This window comes from Pseudochaenichthys georgianus, chromosome 4 (genome assembly GCF_902827115.2).
Source record: "Pseudochaenichthys georgianus chromosome 4, fPseGeo1.2, whole genome shotgun sequence".
Classification (NCBI taxonomy): domain Eukaryota; kingdom Metazoa; phylum Chordata; class Actinopteri; order Perciformes; family Channichthyidae; genus Pseudochaenichthys; species Pseudochaenichthys georgianus.
The window spans coordinates 37342887-37363119 of NC_047506.1; the positions used below are offsets into that span (position 1 = coordinate 37342887).

General features: G+C 40.3%; 1 protein-coding gene across 1 annotated transcript; it reads left to right on the top strand.

Moving 5' to 3' along the window:
• Positions 1 to 4315: 4315 nt before the first annotated feature.
• Positions 4316 to 19948, top strand: scp2b (sterol carrier protein 2b). Its single transcript, XM_034081173.2, has 5 exons — positions 4316 to 4452; positions 5419 to 5509; positions 6219 to 6348; positions 6571 to 6650; positions 19263 to 19948. The coding sequence occupies exons 1-5, from the start codon at positions 4430 to 4432 to the stop codon at positions 19356 to 19358; spliced, it is 420 nt and encodes a 139-aa protein (XP_033937064.1). The 5' UTR covers positions 4316 to 4429; the 3' UTR covers positions 19359 to 19948.
• Positions 19949 to 20233: the final 285 nt, after the last annotated feature.

Consider the following 20233-nt stretch of genomic DNA (forward strand, 5'->3'; position numbering starts at 1 on the left):
TTCATAACACAATTTCCCGATTTGTTATCAACAAAGTACATCTTATTATCTTATACTAACAGAACTACGCCTATATTGCGTACAGCGCTCATAAACTATGGCACACCCCACCCCCCCAAAATCAAGTTGAACTGCCCCAGCCCCAGTAAAAACCAGAGGTTTATGTGAAATTGTTATTTTTTTGAAATAATGGTAGTGTGCAATTATAGGTTTTAATTTTGTATTTGTGTTAATTTAAAATAAATCAAACTCCCAAAAAACTTACACAGCTTCTGTGTGCTTTTATTAACATTGGCATTTACTGTGTAAGCGTCCGCGGGGGGGAGAGCTTTAGAGAGCTCTCTCATGAAAGACTGAGAGGCTCTGATAACCTCAGTTCAGTGAGGTAAAGGCACACCTTTATATGATCATTATAGTTTGTTATGGAAATCTAGGACCCAACACTGTGGAGAGTACAAGTCAAAGTGATCAAAACAAATAAATGGTGAATCAGACAGAACCGTCTTTCTAGTTATTTATTTGAAGCTTCAAATAACATAAGATACAATGAAAAAATAGACACAGGTCTCACAGAGCATAGCATAGTCTGCGTGAGTGTGCGCCATACAATGTGGTAGCAAAGCTTATATAGGAAAGGAGTGGGAAAGTTAGAAATCTGTCTTCACACGGTCACATTGTTATTAGACATCTTCTGTCCTTGAGTTGTAGATAGCATAACGGTTCTCAGAGTAGGGACGTTCTTGTGTGACTGTGTGTGAGTCTCCCAGTAGCCAAAGCAGCTCTGTGGCCTTGAAGCGCCTGGGAATAAACCCCAAGTAGAGTAGATGGAAGAAAACAGGAAATGAGAAGCATTTGGTTTAAGCATATAAGGATATAATAAAAATGTCCACTACATTTTATAAAAAAATAAGAGAATAGGTGAAAAACAGGTATAAAATAATATATGACAGTACAAAAAAGTTGTTATTAATAAACAAGAATACAGTTTGAAAGGGGAGTGATTTGTAAAGTATCCATAAATAAAAAGAAAATCTACTTACAGTTCTGTTTCATATGGGTGTTGAGAGATATATCCATATAGCTCCTAATGTTGCTCTCAAAGTGCACCAGATTGATGCTTTTAACTTCAATATTAAAAAAAAAGAAGTCTTCCCGGAGGTGCATGCCCCCGGACCCCCCTAGAGGAGGTAAGGTCCCCCCCCCCAGTTAAATCATGTTCAGATGGATAGGAAACTAAATACAGTTGCACACATCTTGTGTCCATATCTTTCTGTGTTGGTGGTAATGCCACAACCATGCATGCGCGAGTCATAGTAAGTGTAAGTGTCTGCATTTGGGGGGGGGGGGGGGGGGGGGGGCGCCAGCTAAAATCTTGCCTAGGGCAGCAAATTGGTCAGGGCCGGCCCTGCTGGTGCCTTACAACATACAGTGGGAAGAAAAACACAGTTGGGTAAAGCCCGTGAGTGGAGATCTGTCTCGGGTCTTCTGCACCTTGTGTCGGAGGGAGTTTTCAATAGGTCACGGTGGAGAAAACGACCTGAAACAGCATGCTGGCACAGAAATGCACAAGCGAGCAACACAAAATAAAGGTGCATCAAATATAACTAAATTTTTCTGCAGTTCAACTGCAGAACAAGACAAAGTTGCTGCATGTGAGGTAACATCAGTGTATCACACAGTTAAGCATGGTTTGAGTTACACAGACCCCAAAAACATTTTCGAATCCTAGGGGCTGGATCCCCCAAAAGAATTAAATAACATAACCCTACACATTTAAAAAGTGGGGGGGACACAAATGGGATTTTGAAAAGTGGGGGGGACATGTCTCCCCTGTCCCCAGTGGAAATTACGCCCATGGGTGGTGCGTAAAAGCTCTTTGCGCGCTGGTGCTGCTCTTCTCAGAGTCTAACGTCCCGCTGCCTCCTGGAGTGACCGGAGGCTGCTACGTTTTTAAACACACCCCTCTGGCCGAAATGTCCTTCAAATTAAGTCTGAGTTCGAAATATATCTCAAATAATGTATGCACTGTCATTTCCCCACGTAAACATAACAGTCTGCAATGAAATGGTTGTCTCCTGTGTTCTCCACTCCCTCCTTGGCGCACCGGTAACTTTCTCAACAAAAAAAAAGCAAAACAAAAAAAAGGCAAGAAAAAAGTTTCCCTGACTTTATTTTTTTTCTCATATTCTTTTTATGTCTCTTAAGCCGTTATCTCAACACTTTTTTTTTCTCTCTCTTTATTTTTTTACATGTCCCTTTAGGAGCTCCGTACATAACTGTGCAAGAGCTTCTTTTACATTTCAGGCATAACAATGAAGAACTAGGATGATTCGAACATATTCACATTGAACAGCTGGGGTTGTATGTAGTCTGTGAATACTATTATATTGAGTCTCAACGGATTTGTAAGAACATGTTATAACATTTGTAATGCATTGTGCAGATATACTTTAAACTTGAAATGATGGGTGACTGGCCGTGAACCATCCATTACTGATGCAGTATATTATTCTAATTATAATGATGAGGTTTTCTGACCAGCAGAGGGCAGTCCTCTCCTGATTAGTGGCTGTTATAGAGCTAAATTCACTAAACTGAGAGCTTTATTAAGCCACACATATTAGACTACAGAAAGAGGAGCAGACAGAATATTAAATAATAACAGAATAGCTTCGCCTGACTTCACTTTCTGATCCCAGCTAACCCACCAGACTGATGAGATTTCCTGACGTTTTACCTTCACTCATTTACCAAACTATCCTCTTTCAAAAGTAAAGAAACACAATTATTCAGTCTCAATGAATTAAATCCAGCAGTTATTCATTTTATCTTCAGTTTTTGAATCCAATCTGAAATGTAAACTGTATAGAGCGGCTGTTGAGAGGAATTCACTTTAGTTATGGAAATGTTGAATATGTATTCCCTCACATTTTGTCAGTCAAGTACGACTGTCTGTATACTTTAACTGACAGAACATTGTTGGAACATGTGGTAACAGTTAACCATTACCTGTTTCTGTGTCAGTTATGCATTGTAATGTTTTATGTGATAGAACATGCTCGGGTCAGCACTCATTTTTCAAAATGTGAACGCCGCTGGCAGCAAGGATTGCCATGCCCAACCTCAGGTTACACCACTTTCTGAAAGGCAGATAACACAACAGACCCCTCCCCCGTTTTCACTTAAACCTTTTTGAAAATATCCATATAGCTATACTATAAAACTGTGGAAAATAGTGTACACTGCAGTGCATAGGAAGGAAGTTATTTTGATATATTTACAAGAACTCTGATGTATCTATATGGCTTTGAAATAACCACAGGAATTGCATCAGTACCTCTCCTGCCAGTGAAAACAAAGGCCAAATAATGTATACAGATTCTGGTAATGTTATTAAAAAATATACCATTTTGTTAGATTTGAAAGTGAACAATGATCTATGAACTATTTGAGATTTGAAAATGTCCATATTAGTTGTTGAACTATAAGCATTTTGTAAAAAATGTAATGTTCATGAAAATCTTAAAACTCTTCACGGACCCTATGCAGAGAGGCCCCATGTTGAGAATCACTGGATTGCACAACTCAAGAGAGTTTCAAGAGTTTGTCTTATTGATCTCCATTACATACCAAAGGAGAATGGAAACCAATTGCTTCTTGTGAGGATTAGAAACATCCACAGATCCAACAAAAAGAGAGCAGCAGGGTTTGCAGAAATGTTAGTTGTTGTCTATGATATGTTATGAAAGTAAGTTCAAGTGGCATGGCTAAAAATGCAAAACAATGCTAATCCTATGTTTAAAAAATAAAATAAAACACTTTAACTGAGAAGGCCACTAGTGCGTAATAATGTAAAAAGCAATGTATTTCAAACTATGTTTTTATTACAGGATTCAGTTAGAAAACTTAAAGGCACAATTATATGTGGTCCAGAAAGTGAAATGGTGTTGATACAGTACGAATCAAATTAAAACAATACTTCAAATAATAAATGTTTGATTCAACAAAAGGAGAGGGTCCTTTCAAGCAAGATTAATAAATCCAATATTGAAAGCCGTTTTCAGGTTGTTATTGTCCTTCATGTGTTGAGGTGATATTTCGGAGATTTTGTTTTCATTCTCCCATCTATTGACATGAGGCTTAACCTTTAAACACTTGCACTTATGAATAACGTTTCTGCTCAACAAAATCAAGTAGTTTATCAACCAGTTCAAGGCTTTGTCCTTCAGAGAAGTACTCCAGCATTTAGAATTTAAAAAAAATGTACCACACTCACTGATCTATCTGACATTGACTTATCGAGTCTGAAGATCGGTGACAGGAGGAAGAAACACGGAAGTGTAGTTTGCACTCTAGACAGGCAAAGTGCAAGCTAGCTGTCGTTCTGTTGTACCTGCGGCTCTGTGTGTCTCCCTAACGTTATAGCAAAATGCCTGAAATACAGACAAGAAGGTAAGAGTACTAAATATTGTAGGATATAATTTTGACACGTTAAGTGACCCCTCACTTATTGAGGTCACCCTTGTTGTCCTCGGTTAACATCACAGGAATTAGCTATGAAGTCAATGAACTCAGTACTGTGATGTATTACTGCATAGCTAGCCATTGGTTACAAAGTACCTAGCATATAAACTAACGATGTAACCTTTTTTTAAATCACGTAAAACTGTGCGTACATTCTCGATATTATATCCTCCTTGACAGCAGTTTGGGGAATGAAAGCACAGTGACAGTCGGGTTTCGGCTACTTTGTTGTCCGGTGACAGCTTCTCCTCAGCAAGCTAACCGGTGCTAACATGGTGTCATCCTGAGTTAGCAGCAGTTCTCCTTATACATCCATGGCTAGCAGGATGTGGCTGTTTTGTGGAGGCGACATTATTAATGCTCCGTAATCCATTTTGTGAAAGTGATAATTGACTGGACTCGTGTGTCACCTCAGAGTTGATGACATGATATAACACCTCATAATTTGACATTGAAAAAGGTGAACACACACTGAGATCCCTGCAATAAATATACCAGATTGGGTACACATATAATAATAACACTAAACATAATTACACACTTTATTTATATAATATATAATAGAGCACCTTTCCAAACAAAAGTAACGTTAATGTAAACTGAAAAGGTTGAGTAAACACAGCGAATGAAATGAACTACAAACTAGGAACTTAAACAGAGAGAGTTAAAGAAAATTAAGTGATAGCACAGTGATAACATCACATAAAAACTATTATAAAAATGTGTGTTTTTAAAGTGATTCAAAGACTAGACACAGTTATTAAGAATACAAGACTGTATTAAAAAATATCAGTGAACATTTGTTGTCTTCCTCAACCTTATTTCTCTACCGTTGTTTCATCACTTTCTTTTGTTGCTAACCCTATGACTTTCTTTCCTTTTGTCTCCGTCAAGGATTCAAGCCATTTACACCAGTGCCAGTGACGGACTGGAGGGCTTCAAGGCACATATGGTGTTCCAGGAAATCAACAAGAAGCTCCAGGAGGTAAAATAAGAGACAATGTTGTTAGTTGTGGCAGACTTGTGTGGCTTTATATTTGTATCCCTTGGTATGTGTTCTCCGACACTCACTAGGTTTGCTTTAATTTGTTGCCCACCACATATACATTTTCTGCAAGCAAATATCCATGCACCAAGTCATATACATTGTTTCCAGCTCTGCGCCTTATGTGTATTTTGGAGACACAAGCAGACACAAATTCAAGGTTATTTTGACTCAATGCTTTTCTTTCAAGAGTCTTTGTTTTTAGGCAGTTGACTTTCTGCAACCTCAATCATACAAGAATCATCGTGAGTCCTATGGCGGTGCTATTTCTGTAATAAAGTGTCATCATCAATGAGGAAAAGGCAACCTGAGAGCTGAATGGATTTTAGTTTAGAGTTTAATATCTCAGGCTAATGATCAGACACATTTTTTAGATGCAGTGCAAATGCATGTGGTGAGAATATTTTGTCCCAATTTTGTATTCCCATAGGTCAATGTTGAGTGGAAAGTGGATTTTTCGGATTCTCAGTTCTTTAGGCAGATTTTGGGTCATATCCCTACCTTTTATTATGTGATACATATTCAGCTGTTAAGTATTCTAAATATACACAATATTTGTTCAGCTTAAAACATATCATCTGTGTAGACTGCTGATTGAAAGATCCCCTGTCTTGTTTTAAATGCCTGTCTGTTCACTCTCTTTTATAAGGAAGGGGAGCAGTTTGTGAAGAAGATCGGGGGGGTGTTTGCCTTCAAGGTAAAAGACGGCCCCAATGGTCAGGAGGCCGTTTGGTATGTGGACGTGAAGAACGGCAGAGGCTGCGTCCACAACGACACAGGTAGGAAAACACTATCGGGGCTCTCTGACGTTTTTAAATACCATTTGCTTAATGTCTTTCATTTTTGTAAAGCACTTTGAATTTTCTTGGGTTGAAAGGTGCTATATAAATAAACTTGCCCTGCCCTGCCCTGCCCTGCCCTGCCCTGCCCTGCCCTGCCCTGCCCTGCCCTGCCCTGCCCTGCCCGTGTGTTTCAACTTTTACATGTGTTTCTGCCTGCAGCTAAGAAAGCAGATTGCACCATCTCCATGTCAGACACTGACCTGTTGTCCCTTATGACGGGGAAGATGAACCCTCAGACTGTGAGTATTGAGTAAACTCTTTTGTATATAGTATTGATCATTCAGATTATCAGATAAGGCACACACTTGTACAATTTATTTTTTGTATTATCATGTCAGTATTTCATTTATTAAAGGGGCCCTATTAGGATTTTTGGGGTGTTGACTGTTTTGAAATCACCCAAATCTGTAATTCACCTTTTCAGTCAACCCTTTTGTACCCTTTTGGGAATCATTTGATTAGGTATTCAACTTTCAACCCAGTTCATCGTTTTCTCTCTTTACTGTCTCTTTTCCCATGGCATAGGTCTACGGCCTTAGGTATTGCTGCTATCTCTCTTAAGGAGGGGCAGCTTGGGCGCATTGTTGTTGCCAGCTTATGACCGAGCACAAGCTGACATGAGATAGTTTATTGTTCAGGGACATCTAGAAGCCCTTCTTGTCTCTGGGACGTAGGTTCCCTGGCGCACATTCTTTTCTATGGACGAGAGCTCTAGTTAGATTCAGGCTCCATATTAGTTTAGTCTCGCTGATAAAGAATGTTGGTTATTACACTCCGAACTAGTTAAAACCTCGAGCTACAGAAGAGTTCTTCAGAATTGATTGTGGCATCTCAACCGTGTGCTCAGTCCGTGGCCCGTGACATGTCTTGTGAATTCTCTGGCCGAAGCTCCAAATAAACAGTCAGTGTTTGCCATCAAAGCTCCAGCTCTCCCCGTGTCTCCTTTGAATTGGTGACTTCTCCTGCATTGCTACACAGAAGTTTCCCCCACACTGCCCTTTTTGGGATTTATTGACCTCATTAACAGAAAATTAATGAAAATTACACCTTATTTTTCAGTAAAAAAAATGATGGCCTTTCATGCTTTTGGGGTTTTCCCTTTCCTTTTATATAGGTTTTTTCTGCATATAAATGGTCTGCAATGGCTAAAATCCCTGCGTTTTCTCCAGAGGGAGTTTCTCTCCCACACACTCTGCCTGAAACGCCTTTATTGGAATCGTTTATTTACTTCAGTAACATAGTGACTAGGCAATGAAACTCAGTCCCTCCCATTGTACGTGATAGGGTGGGACATCTCTAAGCGGTTGACCAATCGCAACAGAGCCGACCAGCTAACCAATCAGAGCAGACTGGGCTCTGGTTTCAGACAGAGGGTGAAAAGAGACTTTGTACATCTGCGGCCTAATTTCTAACATTCAGTATTGATTATTAACCAAGATGTTAAGAGGTCTTTATATATCCATCTATACTCTCATGTGCACAGTTTTCCATTTACAAATGACCATTAACTTTATTAGAAAACATACAAAAACATACAAAAGTCTCATACTATCTTCTACAGATAAACTAAATACATTTACCTCAACTTAACCTATTTACTCTGGTGCCAGGGTTTCCGCTAGGATTTTTTCACGCCGGTCAAATGTCCGGGCAGAATTTATTTTACCGGACAAATTTGAAACTTACCGGTCATATTTCAATAATAATAATAATAATAAGAGTTGTGTAGCAGAGTTTCCGTTAGCAGGTAATTACCGGACTATGAGCAGATATGCTCATATTCACTCAGTTCACGGGGCTCATTTTTATATTGCTTCAGTTTATAATCGTAACAGATCGAAAAATTCAGATTCATTTTTCAATAAATTATTCCACAAACAACAAACAACATAATTATTACATTCAAAAAATCTACTTGTAGTAGATAACGTACATTATTCAAAAGTTTACATTACATTTGAATAATAACACGGGAGAAACGGATCCTCTCTTTTCCTCTCTCCCTCCCTCTCTCTCCTGACAGCACGTCAGTTTCTCATGCAGCTCCTGCAGCTCGCTAAACAGAGGGCGGGGCTTCAGGTGATTATGCAGAGCTGCGTGTCTCGGTCTGACTCAGCAGCTGATCTGATCTCTCTCTCGCGTCCGGTTATACTTCACTCGCGTTTATGTCCATATCGATCAGATCCAGCTCTCCTGATCGGCCTTTATAGAGAGCACCGATCAAACTGAGTGAATATCGGCCGATAATGACCGGTGGCCGATCGATCGGAGCCTCCCTAATTATTACCAGACATTTTGACCGGCAGGTTTTGCATTTACTGGTTTTTAATAAATTTTACCAGCTAAAAACCGGTAATTACCGGCTAACGGAAACCCTGTCTGGTGCGCTAGCCAATAGAAGCGCAATCGTTACATAGTGATGTCACTTTGTACCAGAAGGAAACAAATCAAATTGGGACATTTAAGGAGGGGAATGTATGGGATAGAAACTCCCTCTGGAGGGAACTTTGGGATTTTAGCCTTTTCAGACTATTTGTTGAGAGCCAGAAATGGTAGGGGAAGTTGGAAAGTGTTGAGAGTCCAAACTACTAAATTTTCTAACAAATCAAACAAAGGTTACATCACAGCTTTCCATAGGGTTTCATTTATTTTGTTGGCAGCTCATTCCTTAAAACAGAAGCTTCAGATTGCTTATAATAAGAGGAAATATGAAATAAATGTAAATAAATTATTGAGCTTTTTTCTTATCAACTTTTTATTTTTATTTTTAAATGTAGCCTTTATTTATACAGGTGTAACATCTCATTGAGACACAAGGTCTCATTTTCAAGAGAGACCTGTTCAGTGGTAACACTACCACACAAAGTTACAGACAGACAGGACACTAAACCAGGCCCGGTTCTACGGGGGTGCATAAGGGTGCATTGCACCCTCAATTGAGTCGTTATGCACCCTCATTTGAAAAATTAAAAGTGAAAAAAAGAAAAAAAAATTAAAAGTGAAAAAATAATTAATTAATTAAAAGTGAAAAATATTACATATGTGACCCGCTCTATCGAAATCAGTCGGAAGTCGCAACGGCTCATTTCAAAATAAACGTGGATTTACGTAAAAAACAATTTTTTCGGGGTTCGGGTGTTTTGTTTGATTTTAAACAAACAAAGTCTTGGCTTTCAGAATATGAAACTTTTATTTCCAAAATCACACGATAAATATATTTTTGAAGCTTGTAAAGTGACGAAGACAGGCACCTCTCACTCGCAATCTGCTCTTCCGCAGCGCCGCCCCTCTCCCTCCGGCTGAAATTATGAATGCAAGATTATAGTAATCATAGATAACACGGCAGGGTCCGTTACAGTTTGTTTTCATCTGATTTCAATTAAACAAAGTCTTGGCTTTCAGAATCTTAAACTTATTTCGGTAAATTCAGATGATAAATACAGCTTTGAAGCTTGTAACGGCATAATTACAAGCGGAGAACGGAGTAATTTAACGTCACAGCAAGTGAGTGTTTTCCCCGGGAAACAAATGCAAAATTACACACGCACGCACGCACGCACACACACGAGCTTCCCCTCCAAACGAAAATATCTTCCCTCCGTAGTATTTTGATAATTTGCTCCGCTAATAATCAATCAGATCGATGGATTCCAGAGAAGAGGAAACTTTGAAGGCCTTTTTCTCAAAATGATGACTCGGTGAGAGTCATTATATAATATGACATATTTCGCTTAATATTTGGAGTACAACAACAATCCTGATATCATTAGAAAGCTAGGAATATCCTCTTTCCAACAGTGTATACAACTCAAAATGTGTCTTCGGGTCAATGCGACTGATTTCGATGGAGCAGGTCACATATATAATAATAATAATAGTAGTAATAAGAATATAGTTGAAATAAAATAAATTGTAATTGTGGTTAAATAATATTGTCTGCTGCATTTATTTGATCAATTTAAACGGTAAGTAACGTTATTATGTCAGGTGCGCGTGACCTGTGCCCCTGCGCGTTCGTCATCTGCAAGGTGCTGACACAGCAGTCAATGATGGACATCAGAAAATGGTTAAAACAACCAGCCCTTATCGCCAGCAGTAACACTGCATCTACTGCAGGTAATAACAGTTCAGATCATGGGGACATTACGTTACCCGCGGCCACTGTCCTGGACACTAACGTCCTCCCGCCCAACTCACCGGCTTTGCCCGCCTCGCCCACGGAGGCAGAGCAGCCGCAGCCGTCTTCGTTGCCCCAAACACCGCCACTCCTCGGCGGCCCGCAAGTGCCAGAGGACCTCGGCAAAACAGAGCCTGCCAAGGTATATTTAAAAAAAGTACCCAACTCGCCTGTACAGTGGGGTAAGGCGCTAATTTGCAGCTTGTGACGAAGGTAACTTCGTCACTGTGGACTGACGGCTTCGGGCCTTGTAATATTGCACATGTGGTTTAGTTTGAAAGTGTTCCCCCTCTCATTTTGTCTGTGGCTGGTGATTGTCTGGTGATTGTGTTCACCTGGTGCCCTGTGTTGTCTCCTCCCCCCCCCACCTGTGTCTTATTGGCCTGATTAGTGTGTGTGTATTTACTGTAGGCTCTGTTTTCCCTGTCAGTGGACAGGTAGTGGGTGTGAGATCCTTGTGGCTGTTGACTGTGTTCAGGTGGACAGCAATTGAGGTTGTGTCATGTACCACAAGGAGTAATAAATGCCCACACCGGGTTATATTTGAACGTTCTGCCTCCGCCTCGTTGCTTGGTCGGGCCGCTCAACGGTCAGTCTCACACAGCTCATGGTTTCAAAACAGAGATTGGCTGGAATATTCATGTAAAAAAGATGCCATCTTCTGCTATGCATGTAGACATTTCGGTCTTCAAAGGGCAGTGATTTGTGAAATATCCATAAAGAAATAGTAAATCTGCTTACAGTTATGTTTCATATGGGTGTTGAGAGATGTATCCATTAGGGCTGTGCATCTTCACTGGTCTCACAATTCGATTCGATTACGATTATCCTGTCAACGATTCGGTTCGATATCCCGGTGGATCACGGTGCATCACGATTCATACCAATGCGTTGCATCCTCAATTTTCTATATTACTGCACATGGCTTATTTTTCATCAATGCATACATGCAGTAAATACATATGAACTCTCTTTTTATTATTTAGAAAGTGCTTCAGAAATCAATAACATAAATGTCTTGACATTAATTTATAAACCAAAATAAATGAATTGTATAGGTCTAGCCTCCGTGTGTGAAGTTGTTCTATTCTCAAAAACATAAAGCTAATGCTTCTGCAGTCGAGCTGCAGCTTCTAGCCACAGTCTTCTGTTAAGAAAGGACACTGAATGTCCTGAATGTGGCTGCGGCATCACACACAGGACTTGAGTCTGAACACAGCAGACAACAGGAGTATTTACAACAGCATATACAAACTAAAATACTGCATGTGGGTGCACACTCACATTCTCTGTCTTACTGTTACACAAATCCCATTAATGTATGAGATTAAATTAGCTTCATTATATCTCAGTGATTAAGTGAATAACAAAGTTTCTATCGTGTCACTATCAGCCTGTCACTCATTATTTTCAGGGAGGGGGCGGGGCTTGGAGGAACGGAGAGGAGACGGTGATCGCGGAAGCTTTTTTCCTCCTGCCTTCACAAACTACACACACGTATATATCGTCTGATAATTGATAGAGGACATTCATACTTTGCAATCCAAGACTTAATTAAATCCACCAAAAACCTGACATGATTGTAACGCGATTATTTTTGAAAAACATAAATCCCTGTCTGTGTCTCTGAGCCGCAGCGACACGGAGTGATTCAGAGCGGGTCCTTCTGCTGTGGGTTCTGGACTGGTGTTCTTGTGTTGGTGGATAAAGCAGACTGCTCCGTGTTTGGTGTTGCTGTGCCGCTGTCACGTATGTTCCCTGATCTCTGCGTCACCGACCGATTTGATATTAAAGTGACAGAAAAAAAAACGTTATAGTAAAGCCGCGGTCGGAATATCAGGAAGCAACGTTACTACGCTATAACCGATTATCTTCCGTCACTGCATCGAGACCGAATCGTCTACGTCCGCATCGCAATGCATCGTAGAAACTATTATTTTCAACACCCCTAGTATCCATAGATCTCTTCATTTTGAAGTGCACCAGATTGATGCTTTTAACTTAAAAAATATATAATCTTCCCGGGGGAGCATGCCCCCGGACCCCCCTAGAGGGTGTTAGGTCCACTCCACACTTATAAAAATAGCACTTTACCACTGCACCCTCTCTAATCTCAGATGCACCCTGAGTAATTTTGTTTTGGAACCGGGCCTGCACTAAACACAGAGGCAACACTAAAATACACAGGGTGTCCGCGGGGTCTTAAAAAGTATTAAAAGTTGATAAATCAATTTAGCGAAAATTAAGGCTATTAAAAAGTATTAAACGGCATTTTCCAAGGTATTAAGAAGGTCCACAGCAACGACAACATGAAACACCCTTTAATTTACTGAAACAACATGTAGGGAAACCCCCTCAAGGTGGCCCCATGCATAGCGTGCCATAAAATGCTGCTTCTTATTTTAAGTTTCGTTGCCTTGCTCCGCTCTGTGGGGGGGGGGGGGGGGGGGGGTTTATCTGCTGGTGGACTACCTGAGAGATATACAGCAGGAGAACACGCCGTCCACCGCGGAGAATAAACAGAAGGACAACCATGCTCCGGGGTCTTCTTCGCTGCTTTTGGTGTATTTTGTGGCGGCAGCAGCGCCACTTACAGGCCTGGCATATGTACTACAGCGTTTCCAGCGGTCTAGTGTGAACGGACGCGTTAATAAATCGAATGTGTGTGAACGGAAGACTTTTTTGCATTTGCGTTTTACTGTATGAGGCCCCTCGTGGGGCCGGGGTCTAAGCCAAACTATATCCGGTCACAGAGATCTGCTATTTTAAAGTAAGGTCAACACATATTGACCCTAAATATAGTCTATATTAAGAACGAGAAAAGTCTTAACATATATATATATATCGTTTTTTGTAAACGTATGACAAATGTGTGAGGGGGATGACGTCAGAGCATCGTCCTATGTGCCTATACGTCCTGAAGCTCACCAAAGTTTAATATATTTCATAGTTCAAAGTTTTGTCAATTGTTTTGTTTATTGGTCAAATACTGGTTTCTAATGGTTTCTGAGGAGTTTTACTGGAATGAAAGAGCACAGAGTACAGAAGCAACAAAGCAGCATACTGCATTAACCCTGACCTTCACAGAGAGGTTGCAGTTCATGTGGAGAGGAGGCTTCAGTATTCTGTCTGCACTCTGTTTAGTTGTGCTATCTTACAATCAATATAGTAAATGTGAGGTAAAGTGTGTCGCCAATGTAACCGGTTAGAACTCGAAGTTGCGATGAGGTCTTACAATGTATGGAAAGGGTCTTAAAAAAGGTCTTAAAAGGTATTAAATGTGACTTCAGGATTCCTGCATATACCCTGATACAACATTGTAAAAAAATTAGTCATTGAAATCAATTTACAGTAGTCGGATATAGCAGGTGCAAACACCCACAGATGATTTCTCCAGCTTTTTTAAAATTAGTTTAAAATCCGTGATTGGTATCAAACTGGTCAGTTCCTGCTGAAATGTGTTCCAGGTCGAGGGGGCAGAGTATGATATGGCTTTTTTCCCAAGCACCGTGCGTACTGAGGGGACGGACAGAGTGATGTAATTTTGAGATCGTATTCTATAGCTGTACTGTTTGTGTGATATGGCAAAAATGTGGCAGCTACAAGCCGTTTCCTCGCACTTGTGGAGAAGCAGGCCTTATTTCTAAAAAAGAATCCCGGTTTTAATTTCAATTTCCTTAAAGATAGGGTAGGTAATTCACTTCCGAAACACTTTTTGTTATATTCCATGGAATGCTCTTCACATCCCGATAGCAATGAACAATAAATACATACAAATATTTCATCTGTGGAAGCCGTGGCGCTGTAAAAAGCACGACCAATCATCTGAGCTGGCCCGGCTAAAATAACTGGATGGCCTACCTGCCTGTCAGCCTTCCATCTGTGCACAAACTTATCTCGTGCCCTCATTGGTCATGTGCACGTTGGTGTGTGTTGGAGGAGGGGCTCTGTAAGGAAGTCTGAAGGAAGGGGCAGATTTTTTTCGGCTGCGTACTTTCAAATTCTAGCGCACTCAAGCTGGTTTCTCCATAATGACCTACCCTACCTTTTAAGAGATTGTCAATATGTGGTTTGAAGCAGAGATTTTCATCTATAGTGATGCCTAAGTATTTAGGTTTTAACAGCTTCAATGGGGTTATGCTGTGCAATGCAGACATGATTCAGGGAAGAACAGTTGGTAACTTTTTCTTATTGGAAAACAACATGACTTTTGTCTTATCTGAATTATCAGATGTGACTGAAAAGTGTCAAAAGCAGACTGCAGACGTTCAAATGCAAGGGCAACAGTGCTAGCACAACAGTACACAACAGTATCAACTGCATATAGATGTACAGAGGCTTCAATACTTTGACCCACATAATTTATATAAATAGTAAAAAGGGTCTGTCCCAAGACCAAACCTTGAGGAACACCTCTGGGCACATTAAGAAAGCTTGAGGAGAGACCGCTGAATTTTACACATTGCTTGCAATTTGAAAGATAGTTTGCAAACCAACCAACAGCTTGGTCAGACAGGCCTATATGAGATAACTTCTGGCATAGAATACCATGGTCCACAGTAGTGTTGTCACGATACCAACATTTTGGTTTCGATACCGATACCAAGTCAAGAATTGCGATTCCGATTCTTTTTCGATACTTTTCTTAAAAAAAGGGAAAAAGTCTTAAATATAATCAGGGATGCAAACTCATCAGGTATGAAAAAGGTGACAAGGATCCGAGCCCCCTGACCCCACGGAATATCGGCTTTAAAATTAGGAATAACATGATTTTAGCAGTCAGAACAACTAAAACAGCAGTGTTAATAATAACAGAAACGCCAAGAGTCACATCTAATATAAATATATATAAAAGCTTTTATTTTAATTGTGTAGCAGTGAGTTTAACATTTTGGCAGCACTGTTGAGCATTTTTAAAATGTATTTTCATGCCTCTGTGCAAGGCTGAGTCTTTCTATCTTTATATTCACTGGTGTAAAGTAACTAAGTTCATAAACTCAAGTACTACTTGGGTACAATTTGTAGATACTTGTACTTTATTTAAGTATTTCAATGTTTCTTTTGCTACTTTGTACTTCTAATCCACTACAGTTCAGAGGTACATGGTGTACTTTTACTCCACTACATGTATTAATCCCTTTAGTTACTTCACAGATGTGGATGAATGATGTGAAATATAATCAAGTGTTGAATCAGACTTTAGTTCCACCTGGAGTAAATCCACCAGCTACCCTGCAGTCTACAAAGTATTTCAAACTAGCTGCACCTTCACCAGCTTTGAGAACACTTTCATGATCAATCATTATAAAACATATCATATATATTATTCTGAAATGGACCAATCTGCACAACGACTACTTTTCCTGTCGCTACTTTAATACTTTTACTTGAGGAACATTTTGAATGCAGTACTTTTACTGTAACAGAGTATTCCTACACTCTGGTGCTTCTAGTACAAGACCTGAGTACTTCTTCTTTTACTGTCGCTACTTTAACTATATTTTGATGATAATACTTTTGTACTTTTATTTGAGGAACATTTTGATTGCAGGATTGTTCCTACATTCTGGTACTAATACTTTAACTCAAGTACAAGACCTGGGTACTTCTACTTTTACTCAAGTACAAGATATATACTTATACCACCTCCGTTTATAGCCTATGAAAAAAACTAATAGAAAACGAAGGCTAACGCTAACGTTAGCAGATAGTGATGCTAGTTTGCTAGTTAAGTTTGCTCAACGATAATATTGCTGCGATATCACGCTCTGCCGCTCCGACAGGGAGCTCTGCTCTGAACACCTGAACGGCCCGTTCACAGACTTCTGGCGTCTTTTTTGTCAACAAGCCGAGGCGCAGCGGCAGTTGCACTCCCACTTGCAGCCATGCTTCTCGTTTTCTCACATGCTCTGGCAGCTAGCACGTGGCCGCGTGCACGAGAAATGGGAGGGACTTAGAACGTGCTTGAGAGGAGCGGGACTGCAAGCACGGCTGCAGTGCAGGGAGTGGAAGCATAGCGCTGAACACACGCGGCTCTTATTAAAACTGCGCTTTTTCACGGGAGTACTTTTCCCCGTCATTCTTAAAGTACCGATACTAATGAAACGGAGGAATCGTACCGTTTTTAACGGCAGGGTATCGCGGTACCTTTCAAGTATCGGTACACCGTGCAACACTAGTCCACAGTATGAAATGCCTTGGATAAGTCTATAAAAAGGGCAGCACAGTAGCTCTTTGCGTCCAAGCCTTCAACAATATCATTCACTACTTTTCAAACTTAGATTTGTTAGAAAATGTGGGCTTATTAACACATATGTTTAAGAAGTGCAATATAAGACATGCACAAGTTTAATTTGTGGGCCATATTTCAATAGGCGCGTTCACACCGGAGTACTTTTCCCCGTACTTTTCCCGCTTAGTTCCGTTAGTACCCCTTATGTTGCGTTCACACCAAAAAGAGTACTTAGTACTTTTACCCCCATTTTTAGTGCCTGCTAGAAAGGTGGTACTCTCCTGGGGAGAAAAAAGTACCAATTTCGATTAGCTGTGCGAATTGCAAACCACGCCCCGTAAAACTCTGAAAAAGTTTTGTGCAGCCGCCATTGTATTTGCTGGCATTAGTATTATTAGCATTAACATTAGCATTAGCCCAGCGTACCAACGGAGAGAGAATAACTTATGGCAACACAAAAAAAAACATGGTTGCGGTGGAGTGATGAGGAGGAAGGCTTCAGTAGCAGCTGCTGGGAGTCCCAGGGGGGGAAAAAATGCTGACGGGATGCTGAATGTGATTGGACCAATGCGTTGACGGATACACACAGACAGTGGAACAGTCGGACATGCAGAGCGCTGTTTGCAGTGGACATAGCGGAGAATTTTGACTCGTTGCGTTGTGGCGATGTCTCACAGATAATACAGATCATACATATGAAAAGTATCATTTGCTCAGAGTCCAGAGACAGTTGTGGTTCGGTCCGGATCCGGACTTTGAGGATTCCTGCCTTAAGTGGTCTTTCTGGTGTCTGCATTTTTGCTACTCTGTATTATAGACTTATTTTCAAAATAGCAGTAAAAACACACCTTTGCTAGAATGTATGTGATGTGCATTAACACATCAAAGTAACTGAACATTGATCAATGTTCCTATGAGGTGCAAGGGTTAGTATTTCTCTGCTCACTCGGAGTGTTCAATTGCAGTGGTGTACATTTACTCAATTAGTACCATTTTGAGGTACTTTACTTGAGTATTTCCATTTTATGTTACTTTGAACTTCTACTCTGCTACAATTCAGAGGTAAATATTGTACTTTTACTCCACAACATTTCTCTAGTACCTTTAGTTACTTTGCAGATTAATGATAAACAATATGATCAACACTTAAATACGACATTAGTAACATCTGGAGTAACATTCAAAAGCTACCAAGCAGTATATTAAGTAAATACAATTAGTTCCACCTTTATATATAAATATAAATACATCAATAATTATAATCAAAACATATAATATATATGATTGTGAAATGGGCCATTCTGCATAATGAGTACTCTAATGGCGCATTTCCACTACATGGCCTCGCTCGGTATGGCTCGGCCTCGTTATGCCTTGTTAGGCCAGGCTCACTTTATGACGCATTTCCATTACAGTTTAGTAGCTGGGGCAGTATCTATAGTAACGCAGTGTAGGCGGAGCCGTGACGTCATCTTCAATGAGAACCACAGAAAAACAACACAGCCGTTAGCTGTTAGCCCTCAGAGCCACAGCTCCTCATATCTGTTCAGAAACTTGACAAAAGTTAAACAAGTACAAACCACAGACTGTCTGTGTCATGGAGAATACAGTCGCTGGTTTATTTATGTCTGTAGGCCGTTGTTGTGAGTGTGGATGGTCGGAGCATATACTGCGTTAGCTTAGCCGATCTCCATTTAGACAACACACATTTTAAAAGGTTTTTCGCCTGCCGTCTGTCTGCAGACTTGTCAAAGCATTAATTCATGGTTTTCCCTAACCGGTATCAGTATGTTGTTACTTCGGCATCATTTTGAAACGTGTATTACAATTAAATCACGGTCAAATATGTTCATCTTGTTGTAGTTGTAGCCCCCTTGCCAGCGATTCTCTCTCTAGTTTAGCATACTCAGCCCGACTCAGCCCTGTTTGTTGGCCCGGAAAGAACCTCGATTTTATGGGGCCAGAAAAACTGTGAAATAGTACTACGCCAAGTGGAAACGCAACCAAAAACGGCCCCGCTCGGCACGCTTAAAGCGAGCTCCGCGCTGTAGTGCAAATGCGCCATAAGTATATTCAGATTCTAATACTTTTGTACTTTTACTTGAGTAACATTTTGATTGCAGGGCTTTTACTTGTAACAGAGTATTCCCACACTGTGGTACTTCTACTTTTACTGAAGTACATGATCTGTATACTTCTCCCACCTCTGTCAAATTGTTTCCTCTGTCACTCCACTCCATACACACTCCCTCCTCTGACTCTCTGTGCCACGCACTCCTGACATTTCATAAGCTGTTGTTGCCATTGCCCCACTTTCCCTGGGTGGAGTTAATCTCTCACGGTAACTCGTGAATCTAGCAGCATGTAGTTCTCTCCCGCACAGGCCGAACAGCACTCCTGATTCAGATTTGTGACGTTTTCCCCCCCTTCTCTAATTCACAGGCGTTTTTCCAGGGCAAGCTGAAGATCACAGGGAACATGGGCATGGCCATGAAGCTCCAGAGCCTGCAGCTGCAGCCAGCCAAAGCCAAGCTGTAGAGGAGAGCCGCGTCACCACAACTCTGATCACTGAGTTAACCCACGAAGAATTTAACAGCAAGTCTGACGCGTTTCAGATCGATGTTAAAGGTCCGTAAAGCTTCTCATCACAGGGCTGAACCACTTTCCCTTCTAGTGACATCCCTGACCGAGCGGGGGATTAGCCAGCAGCCCTGCCAATATAATTGGAGCGTAAAATAGATGGACAGATAATTCATTCTCTAATAATGTCCCTCTCATGTAATTCAATACACCAGAGTAGAGACAGGTGCACTTGTATAGATACTAATTCTGTTTATGTCCAGTTTTTAATAACATCAATTTCTGCCGCTAATTAAATCTACCTTTGAGTGTATTATGTCTGGAAATTATTTGAGTAGATGTTTTCCTCAATCATGACCACAACAGTCCAAGTGCCTCCTCGTCTCGAACTTGCAGTTTGCCCTTAAAGTTTTTAGCCAACAAACAGAAATGTTTTTCATTGTGGCCGCCCAAACTTTTAACAGAGGGGCTTGTCATTTTCTGCTGTACTATCATTAATGTATGGAAAATATTTCTAATAAACACATTTGCCTTTGCTGCAACATCCATTTGGGTGGTCTGTTTTTGTAAGCCAGTATTGTATTTAGCATAAACCCTTCCCATTGCTTTATAACTACCACCAAGAAGGATATGTTTTCTGTTTACAGGAAAACCAGGGGGATTTTTGACATCCATAAGTTCCATCTTCTTTTTCTTTATATATATATATATATATATATATATATATATATATATATCTTATATATATCTTCTTTTTCTTTATATATATATATAAGATATATATATACAAAAAATATATATATACACACACATTATCCTTTCTTACATTTGGA

What these genes read in the sequence shown, in the direction of transcription:
- scp2b (XM_034081173.2), top strand. Translation starts at nt 4,430, where the DNA reads ATGCCTGAAATACAGACAAGAAG. An exon ending in CTGCGTCCACAACGACACAG is followed by an intron (nt 6,349 to 6,570) that starts GTAGGAAAACAC and finishes TTCTGCCTGCAG; the next exon opens with CTAAGAAAGCAGATTGCACC. An exon ending in GGAAGATGAACCCTCAGACT is followed by an intron (nt 6,651 to 19,262) that starts GTGAGTATTGAG and finishes TCTAATTCACAG; the next exon opens with GCGTTTTTCCAGGGCAAGCT.